We start from the raw sequence: 18,418 nt of genomic DNA, 5'->3' as shown, positions 1-18,418 counted from the left end.
GAGAGAGGGGGGGGGGGGGGGGGGGGAGAGAGGGGGAGGGGGGGAGGGGGGGGGGGAGGGAGAGGGGGGGGAGGAGAGAGGGGGGGAGAGAGGGGGGGAGAGAGAGAGAGAGAGAGAGGAGAGAGAGAGAGAGAGAGAAAGAGGAGAGAGAGAATGAGGGGAGAGAGGATGAGAGAGAGGGAGGGGAGATAGAGAAGGGGGAGAGAGAGAAGGGAGAGAGAGAGAAGAGGGGAGAGAGAAGGGGTCCTTTCCCCACACAAGCCATAGGTGACTGGGCAATCTGAACCCAAGCACCAAGTTGAAAGCGGCCGAAGGTGCGCATCCCTCGGGACAGCCCCCACTCTCCCACGGCCACCCTCCACGGGCTGCGGGCCTGGTGGAACGGAGGTGTGGGACAATGTTCACCCCTTCACAGTGATGTGATGGACGCGGGGGTCTGGACCAATCGCTGACAAGTCCCGCCCCCCCGGCAACATCATGTCCGTTATTGGACTTTTTTGTTGAGTGGCAGTCGGTCCATTGGCCTGTAGGAGGCGCCGCCTTTCGGGTAGGTGGCATTTTGTCAGAGCGGCCATTCAATGAGTTTGCTTTTAGGCAACGCAGCTTTTCGATTCATTGGCTTTTAGGCGTCCCGTCCTTTCTGTTAGTTTGCATTTAGGCATCCCATCCTTTCGGTTAGTAGGCGTTTCGTCTTCGTACTATTTCAGTTTATTGGCGTTTCGGCCTCGTTTCCATTTGGTTCTTCGGCTTTGACTTCTTTGCTTTGGCCTCTCGTCCGTCAGCGCCACGTCCGCACACGGGAGGTTATAAATCAGTTTTCCCGCTCCTAGATGGACTGCTTTCCCAGGCCGACAAGCCCCATCTGCCCGAGACTCGGGGGGTCAGGAGCGTCTACCTTCCCATGCAGGTTTATAGCTGGTGGGACATACCTTTGGTTATTCTGGCTGTAACGGGTATAGCTTGGACCCAATAGCAGCACAGAATCAGGCAGGTATAATTGGTCATGAACTTTATTACGATACTGTAACACAGAGTAGTAACACAGGAATGGGTACACCATACTCACACAGTGGCTCAGGATTGAGCGAGGGTTCCGAAGAGGGGCAGGCAGGAGATGTAGTTGGGGTAGCGGAAGGTCCGGTAACCAGAAGATCCAACACACGATGCAAACAAACCAGCGAGGGACAGACAAGAGGAGAGTCGAAGCCATGCAGGAAGTCGAGGAGCCGTTGCAGGGATACACCAAACAGCCCAGGAGAGAGGCAGACAGAAACCAGGAGGTACGGGACGAAGGCCGTGGTCGGGGACAGAAGGCTGAGGTGATATCCGGGAAGATGACAGGACGGAATGGTCAGGGGCAGGCAGGTTCGAATCCGTGTAGTCAGTCGGGAAATCGCTGGAGAGTCTCGCATGACGCTGAGAACAATCTGGCACTGTGTGAACGGTGAGGAGTGGCTATATACCGGGTTAATTGGTGATCAGAGGCAACTGAGTGCAACAGGTGAGGAGAGTTGGGCTGATGAGAGGGGAGTAGCAGGCAGGCGAGGAGAAGGAGGGACCGGTGGAAAAGTACTGGGAGGTGAAGTGGATGAGAATGAGGAGAGGGCAGACTGTGACACTGGCTGCTTTTCTGAAGCAGTGTGAAGTTTAGATCCAATACAATCCAATCCAACTTTGTTAAACACTTTAAAACAGCCAATGTTGACCAAAGTGCTGTACAGAAGAATAAACAAGACATCATAAACAGACACCATAACAGCTCACATGAGGCGCAAAAATTACATATGAAATACAACAATAAATTAAAAGACATAAAACATGAGTAAAAATAATAGCCACGGAATAAATCAAAAAATAAGAAATTAAATCAAGTAAATAAATAAAGTCGACATCTTACTGGGTATCAAAGGCCACGGAGAAGAGATGGGTTTTAAGAAGTGATTTAAAAACAGACAGAGAAGAGGCCTGTTTAATGTGGAGAGGCAGATCGTTCCATAATTTGGGTGCTGACACAGCAAAGGCACGGTCCCCTCTGAGCTTCAGCTTAGTTTTAGGCCCACTCAGGAGCAGCTGATTATCTGACCTGAGAGAGCGGGCGGGTGTATAAGGGTGTAGAAGCTCAGATAGGTAGGGCGGGGCAAGACCATTCAGGGATTTAAAAGCAAATAAAATAATTTTAAAATGGATCCTAAACTGAATAGGCAACCAGTGGAGTGAGGCTAAAATGTGCAAAATGTGCTCATGTTTACATGTGCCAGTTAAAAGACGTACAGCTGCATTCTGTACCATCTGGAGACGGGCGATGGAGGACCCACTAACCCCCACATACAGTGCATTGCAGTAATCCAGCCGAGTGGTAACAAAGGCGTGGATTACCGTCTCAAAGTGCTGCCTTGACAGAATTGGCTTTATTTTTGGTCAATGGTGGCGAGTCTGGTCTGTGTGATGGACCCAGCGACATCCACAATGAATGATTGAAGGAATGCTTTATTCGATTGTAACAAGTCACAGTGAAATTCTTCGCCTGCATACCCAAGGTAGCGGCGTCCTCACTCCACATGGTCGGGAGGTGTCTGCCGTAGCGTCTGCCACAGCGGCCCTCGGCTATTTTTTATGGTCTTGGGCAGAGGTTGTTCCCAAATCATGCTGCAATGCAACCCAACAATATACTTTGTATAATGCATCTGTGGAAGTTTGTAAGGGTATTTGAAGTCATGCCAAATTTCTTCAGTCGCCTGAGGAAGTAGAGGTGTTGGTGTGTGTCATCTTGGCTGTTGCTTCAATGTGGTTGGTCCATGACAGATCATGGGTAATATTTATGCCAAGGAATTTGAAGCTCTCACCATTTCTACTTTGACACCATTGAGGCTGATTGGAGCATATACTCCACTGCGCTTCCTGAAGACAACAACTAGCTCCTTTGTGTTGCTGACATCGAGGGAGAAGTTGTTGTCCTAGTACCACAATGGCAAATTCTCTATCTCCCTCAGGTACTCTGTCTCACTATTGTTTGTGAGGGAACTTCCATGAACTGGCCTTTAAATGACTCCCACCACAAGACTGTTTTGAATCTTGCTAGCTTGTCTTTTGTTTTGAATCAGTTGAATAGGATTTAATATCCAGTGCTATTGACCACTTTGTGGGCACTATCTTCCAATAACTGAAAAAGGGAGGGGAGGGAACAAACAGGCGGAAGGAGAAAAAAAACAAAAAAAACAAAGGAGGTACAAAATGGGAGCACACTCAAGTGAGTTACAATTACAAGGATAGAGTCAAATGACGATGCTTATTTTCAGCATCATATGTCCAGCAAGAGTTATAAGAGTCAATCCTAAACTTCATTGTTAGTGCATTTCATTGTGGTTAAATGCCATACCACAAAACATTTTGTTAGTAATATAACATTTAAATGCAGAGAATGGAACTGAATGCTATTTGTATCAAAGACAATAAAATTGAAAGATTTCTTTACAAGCAAGAAATTTAATATTTTGAATTTTCTTTTGAGCCAGCTACAATGTTACACAACAATGGGAGTTAACTTCCAACCGAACAACTACATGTTTTATTGAGGACATTCGAAAGGGGTGAACCAAATGAACAATAGTAGAACAAAAGAGTAAAACACATTGTACCAAGTCTTAGTTTGTATTCATAATTTCAACTTTTTGAGGAGGAATTTCATACTATTAAAATCTTTAGGATTTATGAAGTTTCAATGTTAAACTTCCCTGTGAAACCTCCCTTTCAAATAAACACACAAGGATTAACCATGGGTTGTCAATCAACTCTGTTATTTTATATTATGTTTGAATCCTGCAGAATCAAACTCTGAAGTAACATCATCCAAGAATACAAATGTCAAACTGCAGGTCTTAATGTCGAACTGGGTGCTTAAATCCAGTCATTAGAATGACAAATTACATAATTTAATCTGGAAAGGTGCAATTGTTCCTTGATTTTTAGCTGCCGCGGAAACCCCTCCCAATGCTATTCCCACCTAATCTCCTTGCAGCAGTCGCCTAGATTTCTAAATGCTGCTCTTTGTTTTCTGCAATTTCTTCATATTATCCTTCCCTCTAGCCCCACTATAAATTTTAATTAATTCCCCCTCCCTTCACCCCACTCACCATCAACAACACCACAGTCACATCTTTGGAGTCTTTTAAGTCCCTGGGAACCATCATCTCCAAGGACCTTAAGTGGGGGGCTACCATTGACTCCACAGTCAAAAAGACACAACAGAGGATGTACTTCCTACGGCAGCTGAGGAAGCACAACCTGCTACAGGCAATGATGGTCCAATTCTACACAGCTACCGTAGAGCCTGCCTCACCTTCTCCATCATGGTCTGGTTTGGCTCAGCCACCGAGCACGATACCTGGAGGATGCAGCAAATCGTCCGATCAGCTGAGAAGGTTATTGGCTGTAACCTTCCCTGCATTGGTGAACTGTACACTGCAAGGGCCAGGAAGCGAGCGGGCAAGATCATCTCTGACCCCTCTCAACTCTGGCCACAAACTCTTTGAATCACTTCCCTCTGGAAGGTGACTCCAGACATAAAAACAGCTTTTGTCCATGAGCTCTACTCAACAGCCAAAAATCTGTCGCCTCCCTTTGATCTTGTAATTTGTTGGTTCACATACTTGATCAATGGTGTTTTATCATTAATGTTTTATTATTATTAATGTTTAGTGCTTTCTGAGTCATTCGTAACTGTCACTGTATATCACGTTGTTACTTGTGGGCGGAGCACCAAGGCAAATCCCTTGTGTGTGAATACTTGGCCGATAAACTTAAGCCCTTGGCACGCTAGTTACGCAACCTCGTGGTCGCGTTGATGCGCGACTGTCCCGCGAAGGTCACGTGCAACTTCATGCACTCGCCCAGCCGTCTGGAGCTCGTGATGTCATTTGAAGACGGACACAAAATGCTGGAGTAACTCAGCGGGACCGGCAGCATCTCTGGACAGAAGTAATGGATGATGTTTCGGGTTGAGCCTCTTCCCCAGTCTGAAAGAAGGGTCTTGACCCAAAACGTCATCCATTGCTTCTCTCCAGAGATGCTGCCGGTCCCGTTGAGTTACTCCAGCATTTTGTGAATATCTTCAATTTTCTTGGCCCCGCTCTGGGAGTAGAAGTGGGGGCGGATCCGGACCGCAACGGTCGTGAGCTCCAGGCCAAGCCCGGTGATCGTTTGCCTGCTTCTGCTGCTGTTGGAGGTGAGACGTTGTGTCGCACCAGGGTCTTGGGCCAGTCCCACTTTGGTTGTCAGTTACACGACAGGCCGGTGGCGAGCGCTACAGAATTTCGGAGCGCCGCGTGATACCGTGCACAACTCCATACCCATCCGCGCTTCTCAGTGGGACCAGCCTCGCGCGGCCACATGATGCCCGTGAGCCTCAACGCGACGATGAGGTTGCGTAATTTGCATGCCAAGGACACGTAAGTGGGACAGGGCCTTTTCTTACTTCTGTGGCAGAGAATTCCACAGATTCACAACTCTTTGTGTTAAAAAATTTATCCCCCATCTCAGTCCTAAATAACCTCCCTCTTATTTCTAAACTGTGACCCCTGATTCTGGACTCTCCCAACATTGGGAAAAGAATTCCTGCATCTAGCCTGTCCAATCCTTTAAGAATTTAATGTTTCTAGGAGATCTCCGCTCATCCTTCTAAATTCCAGTGAATATAAGCCCAGTCGACCCATTCTTCCATTATTTGTCAGTCCTGCTATCCCGGGAATTAACCTGGTGAACCTATGCAGCACTCCCTCAATAGCAATAATGTCCTTCCTCAAATTAGGAGACCAAAATTGCACACAATAATCCAGGTGTGGTCTCCTAGGGCTCCTTGCTCCTGAACTCAAATCCTCTCGCAATGAAGGCCAACATGTCCTTAGCCTTCTTCAGTGCCTGCTGTACCTGCATGCTTACTTTCAGTAACATGTACAAATACACCCAAGTCATGTGGCACCTCCCCTTTTCTTTATCTGACACCAATCAAATAATGTGTAAGAAGGAACTGCAGAAGCTGGTTTAAACCAAAGATAGACACAAAAAGCTGGAGTAACTTAGCGGGACAGGCAGCATCTCTGGAGAGAAGGAATGGGAGGAACGCCACCCATTCCTTCTCTCCAGAGATGCTGCCTGTCCCGCTGATTTACTCCAGCGTTTTGTGCCTACCATTCAGATAGTAATCTGGCTTCCTGTTCTTGCCACCAAAGTGGACAACCTAACATTTATCCACATTATACTGCATCTGCCATGCATTTGCCCACTCACACAACCTGTCCAAGTGACCCTCACATTTATCCACATCATACTGCATCTGCCATGCATTTACCCACTCGCCCAACCTGTCCAAGTCACCCTGCATCCTCATAGCATCCTCTTCACAGTTCACACTGCCTCCCAGTTTTGTGTCATCTGCAAATTTGCTAATGTTACTTTTACTTCCTTCATCTAAAGCTTAATGTATATTGCAAATAACTGCAGACCCAGCACCGAGCCTTGTGGCACACCACTAGTCACTGCCTCCCATTCTGAAAGGGAGCTGTTAATCTCTACTATTTGTTTCCTGTCTGCCAACCAATTTTCTGTCCATGTCAATACCTTACCCCCAATACCATGTGCTCTAATTTTACCCACTAATCTCCTCTGTGAGACCTTATCTAATGCTTTCTGAACTGGCCATACTGAATTTGTTGGCTATATCTTTATAAACTGTTTGAACAAAGGTGTAACATTTGCAACTCTTCAGTCCCCAGGCACAACTTTCATACCTTCAGATCTTTAATAGATTGTAAACAATATAAATTCCACCCTTAATCCCCACGCCAACAAGAATGCATCTGGGCAAGTCATTTATTCACTATCTACAGCTTCTTAATTACACCCCTTACCAGTTTCAGTCCATCCAAAATCTCGCCTTCCTTGCCAAAGTTCAAGCTAGAACATTATCCTTGGTAAAAACAAATTTAAAGTGCCTTTAGTATCCCAGCAATGTTCTCTGTGCCCATGAGTTGACCACCTTGATCGCTGATTAGCTTCACTTACTGTTTACAAGTCTATAGTTTTTTTTTTCTCTTGGGGTAACACAGTAGTACAGCTTGCAGTGTTGCCACCTCTCAGCTCCAGTTATCTAGGTTTGATCAGCAAGTAGTCCATGAACACAGAGAGTGCTGAATCTGTGGAATTTTCTGCCACAGAAGGTAGTTGAGGCCAGTTCATTGGCTATATTTAAGAGGGAGTTAGATGTGGCCCTTGTGGCTAAAGAGATCAGGGGGTATGGAGAGAAGGCAGGTATGGGATACTGAGTTGGATGATCAGCCATGATCATATTGAATAGCGGTGCAGGCTCGAAGGGCTGAATGGCCTACTCCTGCACCTATTTTCTATGAACTCAGGGGCCTTTCCATGTTTGTCAATGTGACTCAAAGAGAACACAATAGACTGCTGCAGTATAAAGGTATCAAGAGAGTTGCCTCATCATAAACCATTAACCTGCATGATGCATTGTCTGTGCTCACACTCTATGTGAATGTTGAGAAATTCCATTCTGTTCTAAAACAGGCCTGAATTGAAATGCAGTTCCACAAAGCAATATGTATCCAGTCAGTGGCATTCTGCCCCTTGGGATCCTTAATCATTACAAAGATACACCTGCTGATCCACCCCTTGTTACTGTCAAGTATGAAATCTGACTCTCTGAATAGAGATCCCTAGTGATTTCATATACGCGGCCGTACATAGCCAACTGTATGGTGTTAAAGATACCTTAAACTGCAGCCTGGTAGCACCCAGGTGCACAAAAGTATATGCTACCGTCCAAGTGGTCCTTGGATTGCACCAAGGTTGCTATTGTGGCAGTAACAGGTGACATTTCAGTGAGAGCATTCACAGTAAAGTAAATTTCACACTTCCTCATCAAGGATGAGTTAGAAGAATTGTCTGAACAGAAGTGGCCTCCTGATATAAACTTCTTCCTACTGCACCTCTCTCTCTTCCACCGTGAATTAACAGTGCCTGGAAATATGTGGTGTATTCCAAGGGATACGCCTACAAAAGACTCATCAGGGAGAATTTAGTTCCAACAGAAGCCTTAAAAAAGCAGAATCCTTCAACACTTATCATTCCCCTTGTCTCAATTATTCTACATTTTGAAGGAATTCTATAAACCATAAAAATATGATAGAATAATGCTAGATACCCACTAACCTGCAAACATTGTTCTCTTTAAATTGCTGCTTAAAGCCATGCATTTTTAAGAGAGGGTATAGGCTGAAGTGTTTGTTTCTAAAATGAGAGCAAGGGCATTACATTGCAATCCACACTTTAACAGAATGATGTACCTTCCATTTTTACTTCCAGAAATCATTCAACCAGTACCACTATGGATCCGGTACAACTCTCATCTGCAAAAATATTCACACGCTGTGGTTATCATTAAACACATTTTAGTCTCTAATTTTGACCACATCCTGGAGATTTTGTATTTGCACAACGATCTTTGTACCATTTGTCATTGTATTTGTTTTAACTTATATTGTATTTAGTGTTTACTCTGAGTTTCCGGGAATTTCACTGCATCCAGGTGTAAATAATGATAAACTAATCTGAATGAGAGTAACAAAGCCTCTGTCCCACTTAGGAGACCTAAAACAGCAACCTCTGGTGACCTTGCCCGCCACCCAAGGTTTCCATGAGGTCACCAGAGGTTTTGGTCACTCTCCCTAATGGTCGAAAGTGGTTTCCGCGTGGTCGAGGCGTCATCTAGGTTGCTGCTATTTTTTCATCATGATTAAAACCGGCCTCAACTAAAAATAGGTTGCCGTTTTAAAAATGGATAATTTTTTTGTTGCAGATCTAGTCAAAGCCAGTTTTCTTCATAGTCAGGTCACCTCGACCTTGATTTTTTTTTTGGGTGGCGGGCAAGGTCACCAGAGGTTGCTGTTTATGTCTCCTAAGTGGGGCAGGGGCTTTATGCATGAAAGTACTGCCATCGAGATTTAAGGAAGTTCCTCTTTCCATTTCTCTTCTAATATCCTCTGAATGCATGGTTTTGTTTCTCGAACTTTGTCAATTGGCATTTAGAAAGATAGTACAGAAATCAGGGGGTGGATCAGCAGCTATTTTCCCCTTAATGTAGCTCCAGAGTACTCCGGATTATACTTATTAAAATTACTGTGTCGGCATGGTGGCGCAGCGGTAGAGTTGCTGCCAGAGACCCGGGATCGATCATGACTACGGGTGCTGTCTGTACGGAGTCTGTATGTTCTCCTCATGACGGCATGGATTTTCTCAGAGATCTTCCCTCACTCCAAAGACGTACACGTTTGTAGGTTAATTGGCTTTGTATCAATGTAAATTGTCCCTAGTGTGTGAAGGATAGTGTCAGTGTGCGGGGATCGCTGGTCGGTGCGAACTTGGTAGGCTGAAGAACCTGTTTCCGTGCTGTATCTCTAAACTAAATATAGAACAGGACAGGAACAGTTCCTCCAATCCACAACGATCTAGCCAAATATGATGCCAAGTTAAATTAATCTCTTCTGCTGGCACATGATCTATATCCCTCCATTCCCTGCATAGCCATCTGTCTAACCAAAACCCTCTTAAATACCACTGTCCTATCTCTCTTCACCACCAGCCCTGACATTACATTCCAGGCACCCACCACCACTCTTTATGCAGTTATAAAAAAAACTTGCCCTGCACATCATTTTTCAGTTTAAAGATACAGCGTGGAAACAGGCCCTTTCGGCCCACCGGGTCCATGCCGACCAGCGATCCCCACACATTAACACTATCCTATACCCACTAGAGACAATTTATTTTAACATTTACCAAGCCAATTAACCTACATACCTATATGTCTTTGGAGTGTGGGAGGAAAGCGAAGATCTCGGAGAAGACCCATGCACGTCACGGGGAGAACGTACAGACTCCATATAGACAGCACCCATAGTCGGGACCCCCAATACCTCTACTCTGATCAAGAAGGCTCATCAGCGTCTCTTCTTCCTGAGGAGACTGAAGAAGGTCCATCTGTCTCCTCAGATCCTGGTGAACTTCTACCGCTGCACCATCGAGAGCATCCTTACCAACTGCATCACAGTATGGTATGGCAACTGCTCTGTCTCCGACCAGGAGGCATTGCAGAGGGTGGTGAAAATTGCCCAACGCATCACCTCGCTCCTCGCTCCCCTCCATTGAGTCTGTCCAAAGCAAGCACTGTCTGCGGAGGGCGCTCAGCATCGCCAAGGACTGCTCTCACCCCAACCATGGACTGTTTACCCTCCTACCATCCGGGAGGCGCTACAGGTCTCTCCGTTGCCGAACCAGCAGGTCGAGGAACAGCTTCTTTCCGGCGGCTGTCACTCTACACAACAACGTACCTTGGTGACTGCCAATCACCACCACCCCCCCGGACACTTATTATTATTTATTCAAATCGTTTGCTATGTCGCTCTTCCAGGGAGATGCTAAATGCATTTCGTTGTCTCTGTACTGTACACTGACAATGACAATTAAAATTGAATCTGAATCTGAATCTGATTGAACCCGGGTCTCCGGCGCTGCATTCACTGTAAGGCAGCAACTCTACCGTTGCGCCACCATGGCCCCATCTCCTTTAAATATTGCCCTATAATCATTGGCATTTCCATCATGACATGCCTTTCTGCCCACTATTTTCCCATTAGGAATGTCCTGTAGATTCCATTTCTTAAAAAAAGGATTAAAAAAAAAATAACCTAAGTATCCAAATAACAAACTGATCCCATTCACACAAGAATTCACAATATAACATCATCATTAAATATCACTGTCATAAATGTATATGCCAGATGGAAGGAATTTAATATTTAATTCCCATAAATTAATCAAGAAACATCCACTCAATATAATTAAAATTATAATTTTTTCGCACAATACATGGGACTGAAACTTATATGTAGTATAAAAATATTGACTATGGGTAGACAATAACACAAAATATAGACGATTTAGATGCTCTTATGATATGATTGTCCAAAAACCCCCATTAAAATCATCTTGCGAGTGGGTTTTTCTGGAACGCGATCGATTGGAATGCATTTGCGGTGAATTTGAACCCCATATCGGCAGGAAAAACACTGCTGGTTCGTATGGGGCCCAAATCACACTTTTGAAAATTATCACCAATGCATTCACGATTTCTAGAGCCACTTCCTTAAGTACCCTGGGATGCAGACCATCAGGCCCATGGGATTTGTCAGCCTTCAGTCCCATCAGTCAATTCAACACCATTTCCTGCCTAATGTGGATTTCTTTCAGTTCCTCCGTCACCCCAGATCCACTGGCCACTACTATATCAGGAAGATTGTTTGTGTCCTCCTTAATGAAGACAGATCCAAAGTACCTGTTCAACTCATCTGAAATTCCTTGTTCCCCATAATAAATTCACAATTTTCGGTCTTCAAGGGTTCAACTTTGGTCTTAACTAATTCTTTCCTCTTCACATACCTAAAGAAGCTTTTACTATCCTCCTTTATATTATTGGCTAGCTTACCTTCGTACCTCATCTTTTCTGCCTGTATTGTATTTTTAGTTACCTTCTGTTGTTCTTTAAACATTACCCAATTCTCTTGCTTCCCGCTCATCTTTGCTACATTGTTCATCGCTTTAATTTTTATACTGTTGCCCCTTACACCCTTTGGAATCTTTCTTCCACCTAGGAATGAACTGATCCTGCACCTTCTGTATTATTCCTAGAAACACCTGCCATTTTTGTTCCACTGTCATCCCTGCTACGGTATCTTTCCAGTCAAATTTGACAGCTCCTCTCTCATGGCCCCATGGTCCCCTTTATTCAACTGTAACACTGACACCTCCGATCTACTCTTCTCACTCTCCAATTGTTGATGTAACCTGACCATGTATGGTCACTGCCTCCTAATGGCTCATTAAGCTCGAGGTCCTTTATCAAATCCGGTTCATTACATAACACTAAATCCAGAATTGCCTTCTCCCTGGTAGGCTCCAATACAAGCTGTTCAAAGAATCCATCACGAAGGGACTCTACAAAGTCACTTTCTTGAGGTCCAGTACCAACCTGATTTTCCCAATCTACCTGCATGTTGAAATCTCTCATAACAACCACGGCATTACTTTTGCTACATGCCAATTTTAACTCCTGATTCAACTTGCGCCCTATATCCAGGCTACTGTTTGGGAGCCTGTAGATTAGTCCCATTAGGGTATTTTTACTCTTACAATTCCTTAGTTCTATCCATACTGACTCCACATTTCCTGTTTCAATGTCACCCCTTGCAAGGGACTGAATTTCATTCCTCACCAACAGGGCAACCCCACCCCCTCTGCCCACCTGTCTGTCTTTTCGATAGGAGGTATACCCTTGAATATTCAGTTCCCAGCCCTGGCCCTCTTGCAGTCATGTCCAAAGATCTTATAGCGGAGCAAGATAGGCTACTCCTGCTAACTGCAATGGGCTGACGTGTAGTACGCTATGGAGGGGATCCTGGGCATTTTTCCCCGCCCATTTTAGTAACCTGAGCCTACCTGACCCGACCCGACTCGCAGTGTAATCAATGTTGCGGGGCAACAGTTTGTGTGGGTTAGATTCATAAATCTGTCAGTTCAAACTTCTTGTCAAGAATAAAATTTGACTCTGGTAATTGTCTTTTTTAATGTTTTTTAAATCATTTCTTTTTAAATGGCTCACAAGCAGTGTTTGAGTTGATTTTGTAGTAACCGGAACCGACCCGCCTCGCAGGGGGAACTTTTTGTGTGTGATATAGGGTTAGATTCATAATTCTGTTAGTTCATAATTCTGTTAATTCTTGTTAAAGAATAAAATGTTTATAAACACACATACATGAAAATTATATAAATGTATATAATCATATAACACACACAATTATATTTCTTCTGATCCAATAATGAACTTTATTTCAGACTAGACAAGGGACATTAAATAAGAAACATTGTAAATAAGAAACATTGTAAACCTCCCCGCAACTTCACACACACTAGGCCTTATCCCCCCCCCCCCCGGCACTCCCTCGCCTGCCCCCTCACTACAATGTCTCCCCCCCCTCCTATGCCCCTCTCCCCGCTGCCCCGCACTCCCTCTCCCGCTGCCCCCAGACCGCACACTCCCTCTCCCGCTGCCCCGGACCCCACACTCCCTCTCCCGCTGCCCCGGACCCCACACTCCCTCTCCCGCTGCCCCGGACCCCACACTCCCTCTCCTCACCGTCCCCGGACCCCACACTCCCTCTCCTCGCTGCCCCGGACCCCGCACTCCCTCTCCTCGCTGCCCCGGACCCCACACTCCCTCTCCTCACTGCCCCGGACCCCACACTCCCTCTCCCACTGCCCCGGACCCCACACTCCCTCTCCCGCTGCCCCGGGCCGTGCACTCCCTCTCCTCGCTGCCCCGGGCCACGCACTCCCTCTCCCGCTGCCCCGGACCCCACACTCCCTCTCCCCGCTGCCCCAGGCCGCGCACTCCCTCTCCCCACTGCGGATCCAATCTTTGGCCGGAAGCGAGATGGCTGAGCAAGATGGCGGAACAAGATGGCGGGGGCTGGTTGCTAAAATGAGTCATAAAATCACCCATGAATCCGCCCATGAGCGTACTACACTTTTGCGTGAGAGTAACCCATCTTGCTTCGCTATAAGATCTTTGGTCATGTCTCTGTAATTCCTACATAATACTTGCCAATTTCTACCTGAGCCTCAAGCTCGTCCACTTTATTTTTTATACTTCGCGCATTCATATACAGCACTTTGACCTCTGTATTCACTTCCCCCCTCACACCGTTCGCAATTGGCCCTGACCTTACTCTGTTGTCCCCTCTCAAGCTTTCCTTTCCATTAATTCGAGAATCTGCAAGGCCGTTCTGCTGGATTACTGCAAAAGCCTGTTTTACTATATGCTGACATCTTTGTGATGTATATGTAAATGCCAGTGCCCCTTTAATATAAAGGGCTGTGCCTCGTGATCGAGAGCAGGTGACCTTGGAGAAGGGTCCGTGGGTGGCGCAGAATAAATCATACTTTGATGAACAAAAGAACAACAGGCTCACAATGCTGCCTTTTTATAAACCTGCCTCATTACTCCGAAGTATTCGAAATCTGCCCTGTAATTTCCCAGAGTAATTTTGTACAGTGGCTCTGAATAATTCACAAATGGACAAATAAATCAGGCAATCAATTTAAATGGGAGATGGAAGCATGTTATAATTGATATGAGCAGTTGTTTAAAGTTAAATGACCGAGAAAAAAACAGCAAAGAAATACAAATCTTGATTAGGTCTAAAGGATACAGCATATTTGACAGTTCAAAGAGCAATGCACTGGCAATGTATCCAGCATTACCCAATATTCAAAATTAACACTGTTTTACTATAAAATAAACAGTGACCAATTATAAACAAACCAAGTGGCTAAATAAATACAAGTGCCCAAGTTCAAATTGCTGAGTATCAACCCACCCACACAAAAATATTCACAGAATGCAACATCGTTCTCTGATGCTCTTTTTGTTTCAGCTGCTCTTCTTTCCATTTTTATCTTTGTTTTCTGACATTTTCTTTGCTCGGACTTCTCCCATCAGATCAAAAAATACCTTATCTACATTGGCTCGAGTTTTTGCTGAAGTCTCAACATATTGAACTCCCCACTCATCTGCTTTGCTCCTTGCTTCTTCAACAGAGACTTGCCCCCGATCTTCCAAATCGGACTTATTACCCACTAAAAGTAATGGGATTTTATCTTCCTCTGCTTTCACACGGAGAATTTGTTCCCTAAATTCTACAGTGGCAGTAAATGATTCTTGCTCAGTTATCGAGAAGACACAAAGAAAACCCTCCCCACTACGGAAATAGTTATCCCGAATGGCTGAATAATCCTCCTGCCCAGCAGTATCCAAGATGTCTATCTGCAGCTCCTCGCCATCCAGAACAACTTTTTTCCTGTAACTGTCAGCTTTAGTTGGCTCGTAGTCTTCAACAAACTCGTCATACATGAACTGCAATGTTAGTGCAGACTTGCCTACACCACCACTGCCTACCATAATCACTTTATGCAGAGCCAACAAACTCTGATTCTTATTCGTGTTAGCTGCTGGATTGTCAAGTGGATAACTCGTCCTTGATTTGCACGCTCTGGGAGTGGAAGCTATGTGCGGGCAAACCATGAATGCGGCAAGAGCTCTCTTCAGCCGCTCCTTCACTCCGTGGGGCTGCGCCCGCCGTACGACATACGACCTGCGCACGAAGCAGCTGAGCCATGCCCTGGCAACACGCAGCAGACAAGTGCAAACACTCTCCCACAAGGAGGAACCCCTCACCCAGAAGGAGCTAGTCTCCCAAACTCAAGCGAACTATCACAGGCCGCATCACAAGGGTCTGGGGAGGGGGAATCGGCTCAAAGCGAGCCAAGCCACACTCGCACACAACAGAAATATGACACAGAACGAGTTGGAAAGACGACTTGCACGAGAAGTGGGCGATTGTCAAAACCCCAACTCAACTTGTTATGTAAAATTGTTGGGCAATTTTTTTATAGTTTTGTAGTATGACGAGCACTGTGTTATTTGTGGTACTTTATCCACATTAAATTCATTAAGGTTCAATTTATTAATTTTGACCAACGTTGAAGGTAAGGTAATTTAAGGGAAGGGGGAGAATTGTAATTAAAGTAATAAAGCGGGAGATGTGATGTATATGTAAATGCCAGTGCCCCTTTAATATAACAGTCAAAAGCCCATAACTTTCTTAAAATTAAGAGAACTGAAAGAAATTTCAGTTATTGTAGATTGAAGCATTCTGAAACAAATATGAAACAATCTTACTTAGATGACTTGAAATTAAAGCATATAATTAGTTAGTTAGCTAATTGTAGCTAGTTACAAAATTCAATTACTAGATCTAAACATCTATCCATTTCTTAAGAATAGATGAACATTTTTAAATAGCCTAAGTGTCCAAATAACGTTCACACAAGAATTCACAATATAACATAATTTTTAAATCTCATTGTCATGTGTTTATAGGCCAAATGGAAGGAATATTTAATACCTGAAAGTTTAATACCTGTAAATTAATGGCCATTTAAATCAGCTTGCGAGTGGGTTTTTCTGGAATGCGATTAATTGGAATGTTGCGGTTGCGGTGATTTTGTCCCCCATATCGGCAGTAAAAACACTGCCGGTTCATACGGGGGAAAAAATCACCATTTCGCAACTTAAAATGTGAATTAAATGCATCTTAAGAAACACTTTTACACATAAAAATAAACAACTTTCTTTTACCTGTCCCCTACATAAAATCCGTCCCCGTTGTCGGCGTTGACAGCTTCAGAAGCTGATTTTAAAATCACTCCAGTGATTAACTTGTCGGGCAAATGTTTTTTAAAAAGATATAGAACTGCCGTCGGAACGATTCTTCAGCAAAAGCTTGCTCTCCAACAAAATATAATCCAGGACCAGGTCTGGGAAAACTGCGTTTTAACCCCCCCCCCCAAACGCGCTAAAATCACGCACACGGCCAGTGGCAGAATTGCAGCACAGCTGAAGGTAAGTATTGTAACATACCTAATAATTGAGTACTAAAAATGTATGTTTTTGTGTTGTGTTAATGTCCCTACAAGGCTACGACAAATATGAATTTCATTGTTCCAGTTCATATTCGATGCATATGACAAATAATAACACTTGACAGTTTAAAATTTAGCAAAAAGGGTCCAAGAGATTGATTAAAAGAGCAAAAATAGAATGAGTGTATGCTTGAGGACTGTGAATGTTTATGCACCTATGTAAACAGAAAAAGATTAATCAAGATAAATATAACTCCCTTAAAGTCAAAAACAGGAGTATTTACATGGGGAACAAATACAGGATAAAGTAGTTAAACAAATACTTTAGTACTGCCTTCACAGAAGACAGTACATAATAGGTATAATGCAACTACTCTTATTTCTGTATCTATTTACTCTGTTCTTATGTTATTGCACACTTATTTATCTACTCCAAGCAGCTCATGATGAATGTACACTCCATCTGATATTTTCATTGTAACTCGTAAGGCCACTGACTACTGAACCCGGATTTAACCCTAACCTGGACTATTGTTTATGTGTTTTTTGCATGTTCTTCCTGTGATCACATGGGTTTCCTCTGAGTTCTCCAGTATCCTCCCACGTACCAAAGAAGTGTGGGTTGCTAGGTTTTGTGGCCACTGTAAATTCTCTTGATTGTGTAGATGAGTAGTAGGTTCTGGTGGGTTTTCTGGGATGTGGGGAGAATAAAATGGGTTAGAGTAGAATTAATTTAAAAAAGAGTGCAAGTTTACTGGGCGATAAGGCCCTTTTCTGAGCTGTATCTCTCTATAACTCAATAACTTCCAAGAAAGTCTGAAGAAGGGTTTCGACCCGGAACGTTGCCTATTTCCTTCGCTCCCTAGATGCTGCCTCACCCGCTGAGTTTCTCCAGCATTTTTGTCTACCTTCGATTTTCCAGCGTCTGCAGTTTCTTCTTGAACAACTTCCCAGAAATACTAGATTACCGAGAGTTTAATGGGAAAGAGAAATTGAAAATAAATTGCTGTTATGAAAAAAAATGCTGGAGATGTTAATGTGACTGAAAGCCAATAAATCTGCAGGACATGATAATCTGTATCCCAAATAACCTAAAAAGATAGCCATGGAAATAACATATCCATTATTTGAGGGGACCGCACTGATGAGTTTAGAGGATTTTTGGAAAACGATATTGATGATGTATTGCGGAGTCTACTGTAAGTTGTCCAGGTCTCAGAATTAAACAGGAGTACAGGAATCACTAGTGCACAATAGAGCACAACCTCTGTGTTAGGTAGAATCATAGTCAAACAGCATGGAAATAGGTCCTTCGGCACAACCTGCCCATGCTGGCACTGGACCCTCAGATACATATTAAATCTTTACATCCATTCTTAAACTTCTGTCCATTGATTTATGATTCCCCTACTCTGAGTAAAAGACTCTGTGCATCTACTCTATCTATTCCCATTATGATTATATACACCTTAGTAAGATCACCCCTCATCTTCCTACGCTCCAAGGAATAAAGCCCTAGCATGCCCAACCTCTCCCTATAACCCAGGCTCTCAAGTCCTGACAATGATCTTTGTAAATCAGCTGAGATTAAACTGTTTTTCACCATAGACCAATGGATGTACTGGTACACTGAAAGTAGATGCCATTGATATCTGTCTTCTTTGAGAGATGGCTTCTAATAAATTTATGCTGAACCTTTATTATTGGAAGGCACATTGGTGCAGCACGGGCAGGTCAGAGGATAACTTTATCTTGTAAACTTTGTGTGTAAGGCCATGTCTTTTACACTTCCACGAAGGAGTCAATTTGAAGTTTG

General features: G+C 44.1%; 1 protein-coding gene across 1 annotated transcript; it reads right to left on the bottom strand.

Annotated features, from left to right (window-relative positions):
* Positions 1 to 14,071: 14,071 nt before the first annotated feature.
* On the bottom strand, positions 14,072 to 15,217 carry LOC129702906 (ras-related protein O-RAL-like). Its single transcript, XM_055644992.1, has one exon. It carries the CDS (start codon positions 15,200 to 15,202, stop codon positions 14,552 to 14,554), a length of 651 nt encoding a protein of 216 aa, XP_055500967.1. The 5' UTR covers positions 15,203 to 15,217; the 3' UTR covers positions 14,072 to 14,551.
* Between the last annotated feature and the right edge of the window lie 3,201 nt (positions 15,218 to 18,418).

Source organism: Leucoraja erinacea, chromosome 13, assembly GCF_028641065.1.
Source record: "Leucoraja erinacea ecotype New England chromosome 13, Leri_hhj_1, whole genome shotgun sequence".
Taxonomy (NCBI): Eukaryota; Metazoa; Chordata; class Chondrichthyes; order Rajiformes; family Rajidae; genus Leucoraja; species Leucoraja erinaceus.
The sequence above is the reverse complement of the archived record's forward strand: the minus strand, read 5'-3'. Positions and strand labels throughout refer to the sequence as shown.

Coding starts and splice junctions, on each gene's coding strand:
- LOC129702906 (XM_055644992.1), bottom strand. CDS start 15,202: ATGGTTTGCCCGCACATAGCTTCCACTCCCAGAGCGTGCAAATCAAGG.